At 35.9% G+C, this 15,360-nt stretch overlaps 1 protein-coding gene across 1 annotated transcript in view; it reads left to right on the plus strand.

Moving 5' to 3' along the window:
* ADGB (androglobin) overlaps window positions 1–15,360 on the plus strand; it is a 144,514-nt gene that overhangs the window by 23,474 nt on the left and 105,680 nt on the right. Inside the window, exons 4-7 of the mRNA XM_090279946.1 lie at window positions 2,140–2,211; window positions 3,922–4,131; window positions 10,601–10,740; window positions 13,116–13,202. Of these exons, the coding sequence (XP_090136072.1) occupies window positions 2,140–2,211; window positions 3,922–4,131; window positions 10,601–10,740; window positions 13,116–13,202 (509 nt within the window). The remainder of the gene's footprint in view (window positions 1–2,139; window positions 2,212–3,921; window positions 4,132–10,600; window positions 10,741–13,115; window positions 13,203–15,360) is intronic.

The following is a 15,360-nucleotide window of genomic DNA, read 5'->3' on the forward strand; positions in this document are numbered from 1 at the left end:
TACAGCCTGGAAACATACCCCAGAATATTCTAAGCAAAATATGAAGTCAAAGGAGATGTTTTAAATTAGAGGGTAGCTAAATTATTTTTAAAATTAAAAGCCTGGATTTAAGATATCTGAATCAATATGGGACATGCTAGCCAAGAAGGTTAACAAGCCCTGATCACAGAGTGACTAAGCAAATCTGTTTATTTCTAAGAACCAGATGTTGATGGCTCAGGCCATTGAGGGTTGATTATATTAAGCAGATGTAAGATGTCTAAAGACTTACCTTGTCCTAGATATAGGCGCAGGGGATAGAGATGCTAAAATACCATTGTAGAGTCCTCTGCCTTAGTATTTGCATCTTTTACAAATTGTTAGCACCTCCTTTCAGAGAAGGAAAACTCTGACTCCAAAAAACCTCCGCTGCCTTGCGGCATACCTCTTCAGGGGAAAGGCTAAGGGAGTAAACCCCGACAGAAAATCCGGAGCCGGAGTCCCTAAGGCGGTTTGACGTTGTAGTCAACACCGGCAACTCCTGCGGCGCACCTGAAGCCAAGCTGTATTGACTCCGTCTTTCCCTTGGACCCTTCAGCTGCGAAGAGAGGGGGGGTCTGCTGCATGGGAAACAGCAGACCCTCCATATCACCCTGCCCAGGCTCTGTAGCTTCAGCGTCATCGCAAGATGTCGATTCAACACGGGAGGAGACAGATACCGTGTCACTCCCGAGTCGGACTGCACAGCCATTCTCGGCGGTGCAGATAGACTCTTAAGAAGCTACACCATCGTCTCTCGAGACGGACGGCTGCCGACGAGCACCTCCTTTTCATTTGTCAGCAGGTGACTATTCAGTCCAGCCCTTCAAACTTTAGGTACTCAATACTTATTTAATTTATAATTAATGAATTAATTGATTAATTATAATCAATTATGATTAATGTTTATCAATTTTAATAAAAATTTATATTTGCTGAAAGCTATGGACATTTTAGAACGTTACATTGTAATTTGTCAAATGAGAGTAAATAACTGAATAAATAGATAGATAAATAACTTGCTATATTTATAAATTATGAGCCTAAGAGTTGATTCAGGCCTTTAAGGTTATTTTAGGTAAATTCTTCTCAAACATAAAAATGTTTCATTGAGTTTTGAGATGCTAGGTGTACGAATGATTTAGAGTAATTGATGGCATTAGTTTTCATAAAAATCTTTTTCAATAGTCAAACCATTTTATGTTAATTTAATACCTTAAATATATAACTTGATATGAACTGTAATTAATTTTTCCTTTTTCAATTACATTTATTGAGGTGACATTTATTAATAAGATTATATAGGTTTCAAGTGTACATTTCTGTGATACATCATATGCATATGGCATCGTGTGCTCACCACCCACAGTCAATCGTCTTCTGTCCCCATGCATTTGGCTGCCTTTGCCCTTTACTACCAATATGCCCTTCCCTCTAGTAACCATCATGCTGTTGGGTGTGTCTATGAGTTTCAATTTTATATCCTACATATGAGTGACTTATTTCACTTAGCATAATATTCTCAAGGTCCACCCATGCTATCAGAAATGGCAGTATTTCGATTTTTACTTATGGCTCAATAATTGATTTTTAAAAACAGTTAAAAATCATATTTTCCCATATTGTGTTTATTCCTTACCAGACTAAATATATAAAAGCAACTATGGATAGATAATACTAATTTTAAAATGACCATCAAATTAATTTTTTAAAAACCCAAGATTTAAAGTTGGGCAAGAATTTGAAAAGCTGTCACAGTTAATATTTTTATACAAGATGAATATATTTTCCAGCTACCAGATGTTAACTGAGCACAAGTTATAACTTGAGTAGTTAATTTAAATTTCAAATCACAATTTTAAACTCTCAGTTTATGCATGCTAAGTTTATATGAATATATTATATCTTATAACATTTTATTTGTATGTTAAAATATTGTGTTTTATAGACATTATATTATTAAATTAATGTTACCAACACCTATAACAAGAATAATGTGCTTACTTTTTATTTCATCTGATTCCTCTGATTCTGAGAAATGAAGTAAGGTTTGGCCTGTGTACAGCACATTTCCTTTATTTTTTCCTTGGGATAATCTCTTTTTAAAATGTTTTATTTCAGGCTCCAGTAGTTGTGAAGAATGAAATCCTGTTTGACTTGTTTTCAGTAAATGAACATTTACTCTGCAGTGAGGTATGTACTGAAGTGTGAACGAAAGCCTCCTTGCGAAGTGCCTTCCGGACATGCTTAACCAATTCCCAGTTTCATTTTTCCCTTGCTTACCTTTAGGTTTGGGTTTAACTGAACCTTGAATACACCAGACACCCCAAGGGAAAGAGAAGCCCCTTTTGGGTTTAGCATGCAAATTGCAGGGAAATGTTAGTATCAGCACTGCTTGTACCCCTCTTCTCCTGTGTAGGGTATGAGCTTCTCACAGTGTAGGTGTTTCTCCTGCAGATCCTTGTACCCAGCAAAAGACTTAAAGTTGCTCTCTAAGAACAGGGTGTGATGCTTTTTGATTTGCTAATGTGGGCAAAGTCAAGGCCTTCGGTTTGATTGCAATACCTCCTCAAAGCAAGCCAGATACTCAGCACAGCAGTCCTGCGTCCTGTGGGAGTGCACTTCCCCACCCTGGCCTTTACCCATCAGAAGCAGACTTGTTCCACTTCCCCAAGGCAGTTATCTCAGACACGGGGGGGATTTTTGTTTACTTTATTTTAAGATCAGTTAGAGGAGTGGAGCACAGTTATTATTGATTCAAACCCTTTGTCTTTCTTATCTTTAATACCTTAACCAATATTAGCCCAGAATTATCTCCAAAATTACGAGTCCTAAACATATATAGGCTTTCGCCTTTTTTATTTTTAAGGGAAGAAAAGTATAAAATAATCTATGGTATTTTCAGATATACAAGAAGTTATCTGATTGGCCTTTTTCAACTTAACCAAAATTGAAGAAAGTTCCTAGATAAAGCAAATTAAGAAAAACATAAATGTTATGAGGTCAGTCTGAAGTATTTAATCTCTGTACACACCAGGCAGTAGAACACGAGATGAGTATCTCAGAAAACCCAGTCCTACTGAGGGTAGTAATGGTTTTACTCAACACCACCATGACCAAGAGATTTCTTACACATTGTTTCTATAACAAAAATGCTGCAAGGTAGTTTAATCTACATTTAAAGATGAAAAACTGCAATTTAGAGAGGCTGAAGTGACTTGCCCATGAACAGAAGGGTCTGAAGGAGGATTCATATCACAGTCTCTGTTTCTGCTCTAAAGCTCAGCTCTCCACTGTGCCTTCCTGCCGGTTTTAATACTGCAAGAGGGAGTTTTACTTGGAGCATGTCTGCACCTACAGATCAACACATGAAATATGAATTTAGTGTTTATTTAAGTGTGTGTGCAATTTTAATTTTTTTCACATCTTATTCCTTGTCTAACTGGTCCTATTGACAAAGAAAAAAAAAATCATCTTTTCTCTCAAATTTCTTAACATTTACAGAAGAGTAGCTCCCTCATTTATAAGTTAATTCCAAAGTAAATTATTGTTCTCAGAAGCATTTAGTCTCTCTCTCTGTCTTTCTCTCTCTCTCACACACACACTGAATTCAAATGAAGGCTAATGTCAAATGAAGGTTATTGACAGTTTACTTTGGAAGACAGCTCGTAGCCAAGAGTGTGTTTAATGTTCCACTTTTTAGCCTGTAATATGACAATATTTCCTGAAAACAAAGGCAGGGTCTATGACTTTATTCTGCAGGTCATAAATCAAAATGTGGAAGACATTACCTATAGAATTTGATATTATTATTGGAAGTTGCTTTTCACCTGATTTCCTCCCTAAATTATAGGGCCAACACCTGAAAAGTAACTAAGTAACACTAATTGTTTTTGTCTCTAGTTGATGAGATGGATTATCAGTGAAATCTATGCAGTGTGGAAGATATTCAACGGGAGTGTGTTGAGCAATTATTTTAAAGGGAATACAGGGGAGCCTCCTCTGCTTGTCTGGAAGCCCTGGGAACACATATACTCTCTGTGCAAGGCTGTGAAGGGTCACATGCCTTTGTTCAATAGCTATGGAAAGTATGTTGTGAAACTTTACTGGATGGTAAGTCCATGTTCATGTGCATTAAAATTCATTTGTCTTTAATACTGAAATATACTTGCCTTACGGGCTGTTACCTAGGCTAACACAAAATGATGCAGTTTCTGCAGAATATAAATCGGGTAGCTACTGGGGGAAGGGTCCTGTATATGTGATTTGCAATTGATAAGAAACACAGTTGTTTCTCCTGTGATACCGGTTCCCTGTGCTTCCTGGGCCAGTCTTCTGCTGCCTCTCCCTCTCAGGCAGGCGTACTGTGGAGGCAGGTGGATGCGCAGGGCTCTCTCCCTTCCTCTTTCCTCTGGAATGTGATGGTAGGGTCACTAAAAGGAGGACGTGCTTGAGCATGGTCTGCTCCTTCTCTCCTGGCATTTGCTGCTGCGGAGGACCCGATCCCATCCATTTTGTGTCCTAAACTTGAGATTTGTTTTCTTGCGACCAAATCATACACGAACACAGAAAGTTTTACCTCTGCCTAAAAGGAAGCTAATGGGACAGTAAAAAGTACAAATAGAGAATTAAAAAACCCTCAACTGATATGGCAAAATACACTCACATCATATTTAGCAATGCTTGGTAGTAGACACCTTCGGGTTTTCAATACTGGAAGGCTCTTTCTAAAGACCCAGAGTCACAGGCAAGACCAGCTACGCGATTTGCCGACTCTCTTGTTCAAAAACCGCTAGGAATTGCAAGATAGTGATACCAGTACTTTAAACCAAACACGAGGTCCTTCTGATCTTGTGTGAAGGTCATGTACCTGTGAAACTGGTCCTAGTCACTGAGAATGTTCTTGAACTTTTGAAGGGGTGAGGAAAGTACGAAAAGTTAACCATTCTATTCTATATGTCTAAAAACATGGCTTTTTTCCTTAATGAACCCAAGCCAACTATCCGCCTGGAATGCACAGTGTTGAAAGTCCAATGCTTAGGAATTAATAGGATCGCTACAGTGGGAAGTGATAGAGAATCTTAGCCTCTGTTATCCACAATAGGATTTGGGGGTTTGTTTCGGATATTCACAGCTGGATAATAGACCTTGAAAGTCAAAATGGTATTAGAAGAGAAAACAGCTTCTTAAATCCCTTTATCTTCTGTATTTATCAATTGGGATGCAGCTTAGGCAGACTGGACTTCAGAATTTTAAATGTGTGCAGAGGAGTGAGAGGGAGGATATGGCATCGGGAAGGTGGAGCATCAGTAGCTACAGTTGAGGGACGATAGAAAAAAGGTAAACATGGGAAGAGTGAGGCAGTCAGATGCCTGGGTATCTGGCCCTCACTTCTGCACATTCACCTAAACCTGAATGGAGATGGGGTTCACCATTATTAAGGATTTCCAAACAGCATCAACCGAACATTAAAGCAAACCTATTAGTTTCAATCTCTCTCCTTTTCTCCCTCCCACTGCTTCCTGACATCTTCGCTTTCTTTCAAATTTCCTTCTAGACAGGGGTCAACATTTATTAATATTACATTCCCCTTTGCAAAGAAAATGTGATTTATTTCTCTTTAACTATACTGACTCCTCACAAGCCGAAACCTACTTAGATTCAGAAAACTGTTCTTTTAAATAAAGGTATTTAGCCCTGGCTGGTGTGGCTCAGTGGATTGAGTGCTGGCCTGCGAAGCAAAAGGTCACCAGTTTGATCCCCGGTAAGAGCACATGCCTGGGTTGTGGGCTAGTTCCCCAGTTGGGGGTGTGAGAGAGGCAACCAATGATAGATATATTTCACACATCTATGTTTCTTTCTCGCTCTTTAGGCCTCCCTACCCCTCTCTCTAACAATAAATAAATAAAGTCATGTTTTTCAAAGATATTTTGCCCAATTTGGAAATCTCAAACTGATTTAATCATGCGACCTCTCTCTTTTGTGTTTTTTTTTTTTTTCAATTGAACTTATTGGGGTGACATTGGTTAACAAAATTATATACGTTTCAGGTGTACACTTCTATATGTCATCCATATATTGTATTGTGTATTTCCACGCCAAGTCAGATCTCCTTCCATGACCTATCTCTTTAGATAACATAATGAGGCCTTGAGGGAAGAAGGCCAGGCGTGTGGCAGTCAGAGAGACTGAACATCGTGTGCAATGGTCTCTGTTTCCTCATTGCTGTCACATAAGAAATCGCCTGTGGGGCTGCTGCTAGACTACTGAGCAGTGAGATAGATACATCTGGTTGCATGTGCATTATTTTCGTAGGCAGCTTGCTGACACTCATTGTTGAAGTACGTGGTCGTAGTTTTGCGCACTGACACTGAGAGAAAGCTTTTCTGGCCCTCAGCATTTCTAGGTCCATTGTTGGGCCACAAGAGGCCTTTAGGGTGCTGTGTACACAGAGGTAAAGGGTCCACATTTCTCGTGATGATAGACAGAAAACACGTCATGGACAAAAACAGGTGAAGATAAAATGTGATGGTTATATAAACAAACCTAGCAAAGATCCTGACAAATAGAAGGTTCTCATCACTATTAGCTTCCTTCCTTCTCTCTGTCCCACTGCCACCTCCTACTATAGAATCCAAAAGAACAGATCATATCTCTCCCTGGCCCTTGGGAGAGCCGGGGAATAGCACATGATCACCTAGCTAGCCACATGCTCCCACACCCAACAGTGGTTCTTGAGTGTGGGTGTGACACTGAAGGGGCTATCCAGTGATCGTTGGCCACGTTCTGCACGATTGTTGCTGCAATGTGGCCTGGCTACGGTTCCTGGGCCCACACTTGCTTAGTTCCTGCCTGGTTTTAATGCTCAGCCCTCTGGTATCCCATCCAGGTGGCAGGGCAGAGGCAAACGCCTATGCGCCTATTAGGTGGAGGAAAGAATTAGCGTAAGTTCTTTCTGACAAGAAAAAGTATATTGTTATTTTCCCTCTTTTTGTCCCTTTTCAGACATATACATTTAATTTTTTATTTTTTCTCTTCCAATTCTAGGTCTGTGTTTAGTGTTTATCCTTTGCTTTTCACTGCAAAATTTTAAGGAACATGTTCATAAAAATATGCTTTGTTTCCTTCTACTGCTTAATTCGGTGTAATTGCCCCAGAGACACATCTTCCCTAAGCTGATTTTCCTTTCCCTGTCATATATTGCTCCCCTTGAGGCTCCTCCTTACTGTTTTTTTTTTTTTTCTTTAATTTATTGATACTTTTTTACCTTCTTTTCTGATTGGACATGGATTTTCCTTCTCTGCCTATTACATAAATGCTGGTCCCCTTTCCTGTTGTCCCCACGAAGCAGTCACCTTAATCACTTCTTAGAGGCAGCCCTAGCTCTCCGAGTTTCTCTGCATGACATTTAAAATTCTGATTTTCATACCAGTTTTTCATATAAAGTATTCCCCTTTTTCCCAGTTTGGAGTCTAAGTAAATAGCATCAAGGTTCTTTGACATCAGCCAGACAAGAATGTAGTGTGCAGTATAAAGGGCCACATGATAAAACAGAGCAGTTTCCTCTCCTCTTTCACCTGCAGAGATGACACCACCACTGGGTCTCAGACGGTCTGGTCAGGTACTTTCCAATGTCAGCATTCCTTTGGTTCATTGAGGGAAACAAACTACTTATTGCTTTCCACTTGAAATACGCATGGTTCTTGGCAGCCTTTCTCTGATTGTCCCAATGCTTTCCTTTGTCACTGAATAAACAGAGAAAACACACACATTGGGACCAATAATTTTCTCTAGTTGCCATCAATGTATTGATACAAAAACATGTATTAGCTTTTGTTTCTGATTAAAACTTATACTTTTTTAGGATAATTATTATTGTAAATTTCACTTTCTTTTTTTAAATTGATTTTAGGGAGAGAGGGGAAGGGGGACAGAGAGAGAGAGAGAGAGAGACAGAAAGAGAGACATCAGTTTGTTGTTCCACTTATTTATGCACTCATTGGTTGATTCTTGTATGTGCTCTGCCCAGGAATCAAACCCACCACTCTGGCATAGCAGGATGATGCTCTAACCAACTGAGCGACCCAGCCTGAATTCAGAGTTTCGTAACCTGTGGGTGTGCAGAAAAGCTTGGGGGCTTCCCATGCCCCACCCTGGACTCCCTGAGTCAGTTTCTGGGCAGAGCCTGTGGTCAGCATTTAAAACAAACTTTCTCACACCCAGTGACATTTTTGTTGTTCTTTAAACTATCTGAAACGATAATATACCATGGCAAATTATTTTTACAACTTTCAACTACTTTTTTCAAAAATGTAAATGTTTTATCCTTATTTTATTATTATTAACATTCTACATGCTTTTAGTGAAACAAATTCAAGTACTCTTAAAATGTTCAGTGTAGAAAAATGAAACGTCTCTGAGTCTACTGACACAGATAATCACAGTAAATGATTTATGTGTAGTCTCCTAAACTTTTTTTCTTATAAACTTATTCAAACCTTATATACAATCGTCCCTCTCTATATCACGGTTCACTTATCATGGCCTCACTGTATCGTGGGATTTTAAAAAATATTATATTAAATTATTTATTGCGGATTTTTTGCTGTATTGTGGGATTTTGTGGTACTGTATACATACGTTGTTAAAGTTACGTAGGTTTAAGAATGTAGACTATGTTTAAGAACATAAGTAGTGTTTATAAAAGTGTGGAAAAGGTTAATAAGGGAGTGGGAAAGGTTAATAAGGGACTGGGAGTGGTTTATAAGTGTGTAGAAAGCCTTAAAATGTATATAAATACTAAAATAAATGTAAGGTTCCTATTTCATGGATTTTCACTTATTGCGGGGGGGGTCTAGAATGTAATACATGTGATAAATGAGGGAATACTGTATATATAATTTGTAGCAACAGTAAGATCATGTAGCAGTTATTACAGTATAAAGTATTTTTTCCTAAACATGAGCACTTTTTATGCCTGTTTATCTACCTGATACTCCATTGTTTGAACGTAAGAATGACTACACATATTTTGCCGATTTAATATTGGCAGGCGTTTAGGTTATGGACTAGTGTTTTACTAATACATATAATGCTGTAAAATACCATCTTTGTGTATATATTTTTGTCGATTTGCATGACTTTTTTCTAGAATTTCTGCATGTGTAATTAACTTTTCTGTTAAAATATGTGCAAATTATTTTTCTGTTGGTGTTTGTTAGTTTATTTTGTTCACTAGATTCCACATGAGAATGAAATCATATGGTACTTGTCTTTCTCTGTGCATGCATATCCTTAATATTTAGCAATATCTTTAGTTACTTTTATTTTGATTTGTGTGTAATTTATATCTGATCTAATTAAATCTGTTATTTTATTAGTTACGCTGTTACATCTGTTTTTTTTTTTTGTATTTATTTCCTTTTTTCTGTCCTCTTATGAGTTTCTCGAACATTTCATAGGATTCCATTTTGATTTATCATCTATTAGGAAAGAAGGAAAAAGACATACACTTATAACCACTAAATTAGGCAATTTAAGTTTAGAGTTACCAGTGTCACACAAAGAAAACATTTTATTACTCTATTGCTCCTATCTAACTGGGGAAAATATATTGTTCCTGGACTCTTCAGTTCAAATGCCACCTTCTTGTGAAGACATTGAAAAAGTTAGTTACACTTTCTTTTCTGGTCCTAGAGCACTTTGAACATATTGTATTTTTTATTGTTTGCATATATTTCTTCCCTCACTAAACTATGAGAATTCAGTGGTATAAGCTCTGCGTTATGTCAGTCTTTGGATTTACAACACTGCAAATATTTATTGGGCAAACGAATGAATTCATAATAAAGTTCATGTGTAAAATCAAAGATAAAAAAACTTTAAGTTCACAATCCTTAATGTTATCATGTTTCAAGCTTTTAATTATGAGGTAATATGCATATAGGTGAATATATAATGATTTTATTAAATAAAGTATTAGCATTATATTTAAAAATTAGATCTTTATGAGTGGGAGTTCTATAATCATTAGAAGCATAAGATCATTGAGCTTATTAGGATCTGTAATTATTGCTAAAGTTATATTTGGAGAATTCTCATTTTGACTATATTAAATTATTTAATTATGCCCAAATTTATGCATGGTTATATAATGTTTTGGTTATGTTATTTGAAACAGTTTAATTTACTGCATTATGTAGGATGGGGCACCCAAGAACATGCTTACATGACCTCAAAAGTAAAGATAAATGCTTATCTCTGTCCTTATTTGGATGTGCTATAATTACATTAAGTAAAATAATAAGCTAGAACTCTCAGCCACAGTAGTATTAAAGATAGGAATGTCAGTTTTTAGATGTAAGAAGTTAAAACAAAACTATAAAACACAAAATTATAAAACAGTAAATAAAAACAGAAAATAAAACAATACACAATTAGTAATAATACAAGAATAAACTGTTGTTTCGCATAGTCACAATTGTAAACCTACTTTTGCCTCCCCCCTCTCCCCCCAGAGAGTGGTGTGTAAGTGGAAATAATATAAATAATTGATGGTATATTCCTTTCTTCTCATCTTTAGGGTTGCTGGAGAAAGATAACCATTGATGACTTTCTGCCTTTTGATGAAGATAACAAGCTGCTGCTTCCAGCTACGACTTGTGAATTTGAACTCTGGCCAATGCTTTTGTCTAAAGCAATCATTAAGCTGGCAAATGTTGAGTATGTAGAATGTGGAATCATCATTTATTTGGATAAAAACAAAAAGGCAAACCACAGCAGAAACCACTATACCACATCTGTATTCTATAAGTTTATGTTTTAAATCAATTTAAAAAGTTTTCTTTCCAAACAATGTTAATTTTCTTACATAAAAAGCCACTAACTTGAAGTTTTGGGTTGGTCAGAAATCAAATAAAATTCCCCCTAGTAAAAGTACTCAAAAAACTATTCTATATTCAATGCTCTCTGACTATGAATTTAAATTCAATCACAGAAGATATTTCACCTTAAAGGGAGAAAAAAGCTATTTTGTACAGGAAAATATTGGTTCATCTAAATACTGAGTGATACATGCTGGAATCCAGTTAAGGGTTTAGGTTGTATATATGCAACAATAATTTGCTAATCTTGAGAACCCTGAACTGTTCTGAAGGATGCCAATGTGCCGCTCATGCTTTTGGTAACATTGGTCCCTTTTAGTACATTCATGATGAAAACTATTCAGATTTCTTCAATATTCTTTTGTGCTTGTATCTTCTATGCCTGCATGACTTTTGCATCAACATGGATGAGGCACTTCTGCTATGTTTATTCTCTTAGATTCCACATGCAGAAGCCTGTGGTCATTCCATCTCACAAGAAGGCTTAGGTGCTTGAGTTGCCAATGCATGGCAACGTTGCGTCTTTGCTTGGTGGGAGAATGCTCACGTACATGCACCAGCTTGAATTTGACACCCTCCCCCAACCCCCAGTATGTCACAGCATCTCAGTGTTCAGCAGGACACTCATACATGCTTTAAGAGATCACATCTGCCAATTGCTCAAAGCTCAGCCCCCTCTCCTTCTAGAAACACAGCAACGTCAGGCAGAAGCCAGGTTTGCTTGGCGTGTATTTTCTTGAGCTCAGCTTCCTTTTTCTCCCCCAGGGCTACACAACCAAACAACCACTCTCCCTGCTCTCCTCTTCATCTCCCTTTTTGCTCACGAACCTTCAATTTTCTACTGGAAATTTGTTTCACCAACTTGAAGCCTGTAATTTCAATGATTTTCTAAAAAACTCACCCCAGATCTTTTTAGGTACCTGAGCACTAGGAGGTATTCACACGGGTGACAACTGTATTCGTTTATTTTGAAAGAAAAAAACGTTCCTACTGTTCCTAATTGTCAAAACTTACTTGAAGTCCTGAGAACTAGAGCTGCAAGGCCAGGAAACCATTAAAAGTGTGACCAGAATCATTGGAGTTTCATTGTGTTTTCCTTCATCTATAGTTTAGTCGCATTTGGTATAACTTGAGTAATAGAATTAATGTTATTTTTTAAAAAATAAATGCAGCTTGGAAATAAAGGTTCAGACTAAACAAGATATTTGTCAGGCTTTCTAGGGGAAACCTGCAATATGTGGTACAATATATTTACCTATACCTTTTTATCAGATTTTATTCATTGTCATGAGTTTCAGCTTTCTACATTAAAAATTAATATTTAATAATGTTTCAGTATGACCATGAGGTATGCACAGGAAAAAACATTATTTCTATGAGGTGTGTAAAGTCACATCTTAAATATGATTATCCAAAGAGGAATTTTGACTAGACTGTGAATTATCCCAATAGATATTTGTTATATTTGAGATATGTAGACACATCAATCCATCAATCACCACCATTAGCCTATGGTCAACTGAAGCTGTGACTTCTGGGCAGGGCAGGGACATGTGTGTTAATGAAAATAGACTAATCACTTCAGAAAAAAATTTAGAAAAACTAAAATGAGAAAAATAATATTTGGTCAATCAGACTGTCATTTGACTTTATGCTATGGTGGCAAATCCACTCTTTTGTACAGGATAGAAAAGATGTCTCTAGTTTCTCTAAAATTATATAATAATTTAATTAAATTGTCTCATGCCCGCCTTGATCTGCCATGTATGAGACTACCGACAATACACATCTTCACAGACATTTTAGAATAATTACTGAAATCAAAAACATAAAAGACATTGTTGCATTTTTAAAAGAACAACATGATGATATATTGAATATATAAAACATATTACTATATATATTCAAAGTATAGAGCATGTATGAATATGTTTTATGTATATAAAGTTAATATTAATTTATATATTTTAAAAATAAAGTTTATAAACATGTTTAGTAAATAGACATGACATTTTATTATTAGAGCTACTTAAGTGCTTTAACAAAACAAGTCATGTGGCTGTTGGAATTGTATTTTATTGTACTATAATATATAATCTGTATACCCCTACATTTATTATTATATCACTATTTATTAGAGATTCCTACATCTTATACATCTCTTTTGTGTTTTCAAATTGTATTAACTATACTGTTGTGCATTTACCTTTTTAGCATCCATGTAGCAGAGAGGAGAGAGCTGGGAGAATTCACAGTTATTCACGCTCTTACAGGATGGTTACCAGAAGTCATTTCTCTCAAGTAGGTTTGACCATTAAGTTACTTATATACATTTTTTTCTTCCCATATAAAGTTTCTTTAATCAAAACATTTTTAGTTTTTAAGAAAATTTCAAGAAGTGTTACATTTTACAAAAATATTTGAGAGAATAACATTTCATATAAAATTCCTTGAGAATTTCAGGATAAATCCCATGTTCTTATATGTATTGTAAATTTAACCCTAAAATATCTGAATTACAAATATTAAAATAATGTTTCTAGGCATTATGTACTTTAATATAGTCTTTGTAATATAAAACCACAGTCTTAGAATGACTATCTTGTTTGATTATCCATATGACCCCATCAAGCAGGTATATGTCATTACCAATGAGGAAACTAAAGTTCAGAGTCTTGAATTCCCCAAACCTGTTCACAGTGTACCTGGAGGAGATAAATCTGAACCTAAGTCTTTTGGGTCCAAAGCCCACAGTCTTTCTCTCACATGAGTCTGGCTATATAAAGATTGTTCCTCTATGTTCAAATAAAATGAGACCATTTAATGTAATGCTTACTTAAATTTTTACAAATACTTCTATTTCACACGTAAAGGTCATAGACACGACAATATGATCATATTATTATTGACACTGGAAATCCATCAGGTTAAAGTGCAGAGAGCAGAGTATATAAATAAATCTGAACATATCGATTCAGATGTTAATTTTTAAAAGAAGATGAAATCTTCAGTATAGTTACCAATTTGAATTATCATTGATCTTCGACGGATTCTGGGAAGCTACGCTCCCCAGGGTCCAGGTTAGAGGAGATTGAAGACAGGCCTCAGTAACTTGAATTTTGCATCTAAAGCATCTGCTCAGCAGGATAAGCTAGCTGGTACTTGGTTCAAATAAAAATATTTTCAGGAGAAAAAATGGAAGAGTAGACACCCTCCCTGAAAGTCCCCTTTCCTGAAGGAAAGCTGGTCTTGTGTTTTTATCGTAGGAAAGGTTCAGATGTACCCTTTTACATCTTCTAATGGGGAATCCTTGTCCTGATTACCTAAGAAAAGAGAATATTAACTGATATAATATGGACAATGTTAGTGGAGAGAAGTAGAGAGACAATGGGATTTAAAAGTATGGAATTCTCTAAATTTTTGTACTCAATGTTGATGGAATGCTTACAACTTTGCCTTTATTTTCTGTGCACAGTAGTCAGTAAACATACTAGAGACATGAAATCATCTGAAATCTATCAGAAATAGATCAGAATAATTTACAACTCTAAAATTAGTTCATCAAAAATTGTGAATTGTCTCTTGTGAGAATCATACATAAAAACTGGTGTTGATATGCTTTCATAATTTTAAGGAGATAACTTTAATAATTTTTAAAGATGAAGGATTTTAGATGTTTAATTTACATGAATTTATGGTTGCTTATGAAATATCTATGAAAATGGTATAAAGGGGGAAAGCTTGAGCTTTGGAGTCAGAACTGTATAGCTAGATTTACATTATTAAATTTCCAGTTTCAAGCTATGAGAATTTTGTAAGTAATAAACTTCTCCGGGTCCCAGTTTCTTCTTATATAAAATGGGGATACATTGACCTAGACTATATGGTATCCTAAAAATTAAGTGAATTAGGTGAGAGTGTCAGAAAAAGTCACTAGTGTGTGGTGGCGACATCATTAGTGACAGTTCTTTCCCTCTCAAATGACTTTCACTAGTTAGTTATTATTATCTAGAAGTATGTATGAAAGTTAAAAATCAACCTTTGGAAACAAAAAAGAAGTTTAAAGAAGAATAAGTGAGGAATGACCTAGACATTCAAATTTGTTGATTTACTTCAAAATACAACCAAAAAGTAAAAATAAAATAAATTAAAAGCCACTATCTTTGATCTATATTATGATTTGTAGAATTTTTTTCTTACAAACATTCTGCCTCATTGTGTGTGTATAATTTTAAATTAATATTATACTACAAAATTACAAAATTAATTCATGTGTGTATATATATGTGTATAATTCTAAATGAAAAAAATGTCAAGAAGTAATACATAAATGATTGTCAAGAAATGTTTAAGTTAAAATATGGGCATAATCACCTTCTGTCACTGGTGCAGGCATGGGACAGTTGTTGTTTCATGGAGAAAGTTCTGACTTGGTCTGAACCTTTACTGTTAGCTGGGT

This window comes from Furipterus horrens, unplaced genomic scaffold (assembly GCF_987537825.1).
Source record: "Furipterus horrens unplaced genomic scaffold, mFurHor1.1.pri manual_scaffold_6, whole genome shotgun sequence".
Taxonomy (NCBI): domain Eukaryota; kingdom Metazoa; phylum Chordata; class Mammalia; order Chiroptera; family Furipteridae; genus Furipterus; species Furipterus horrens.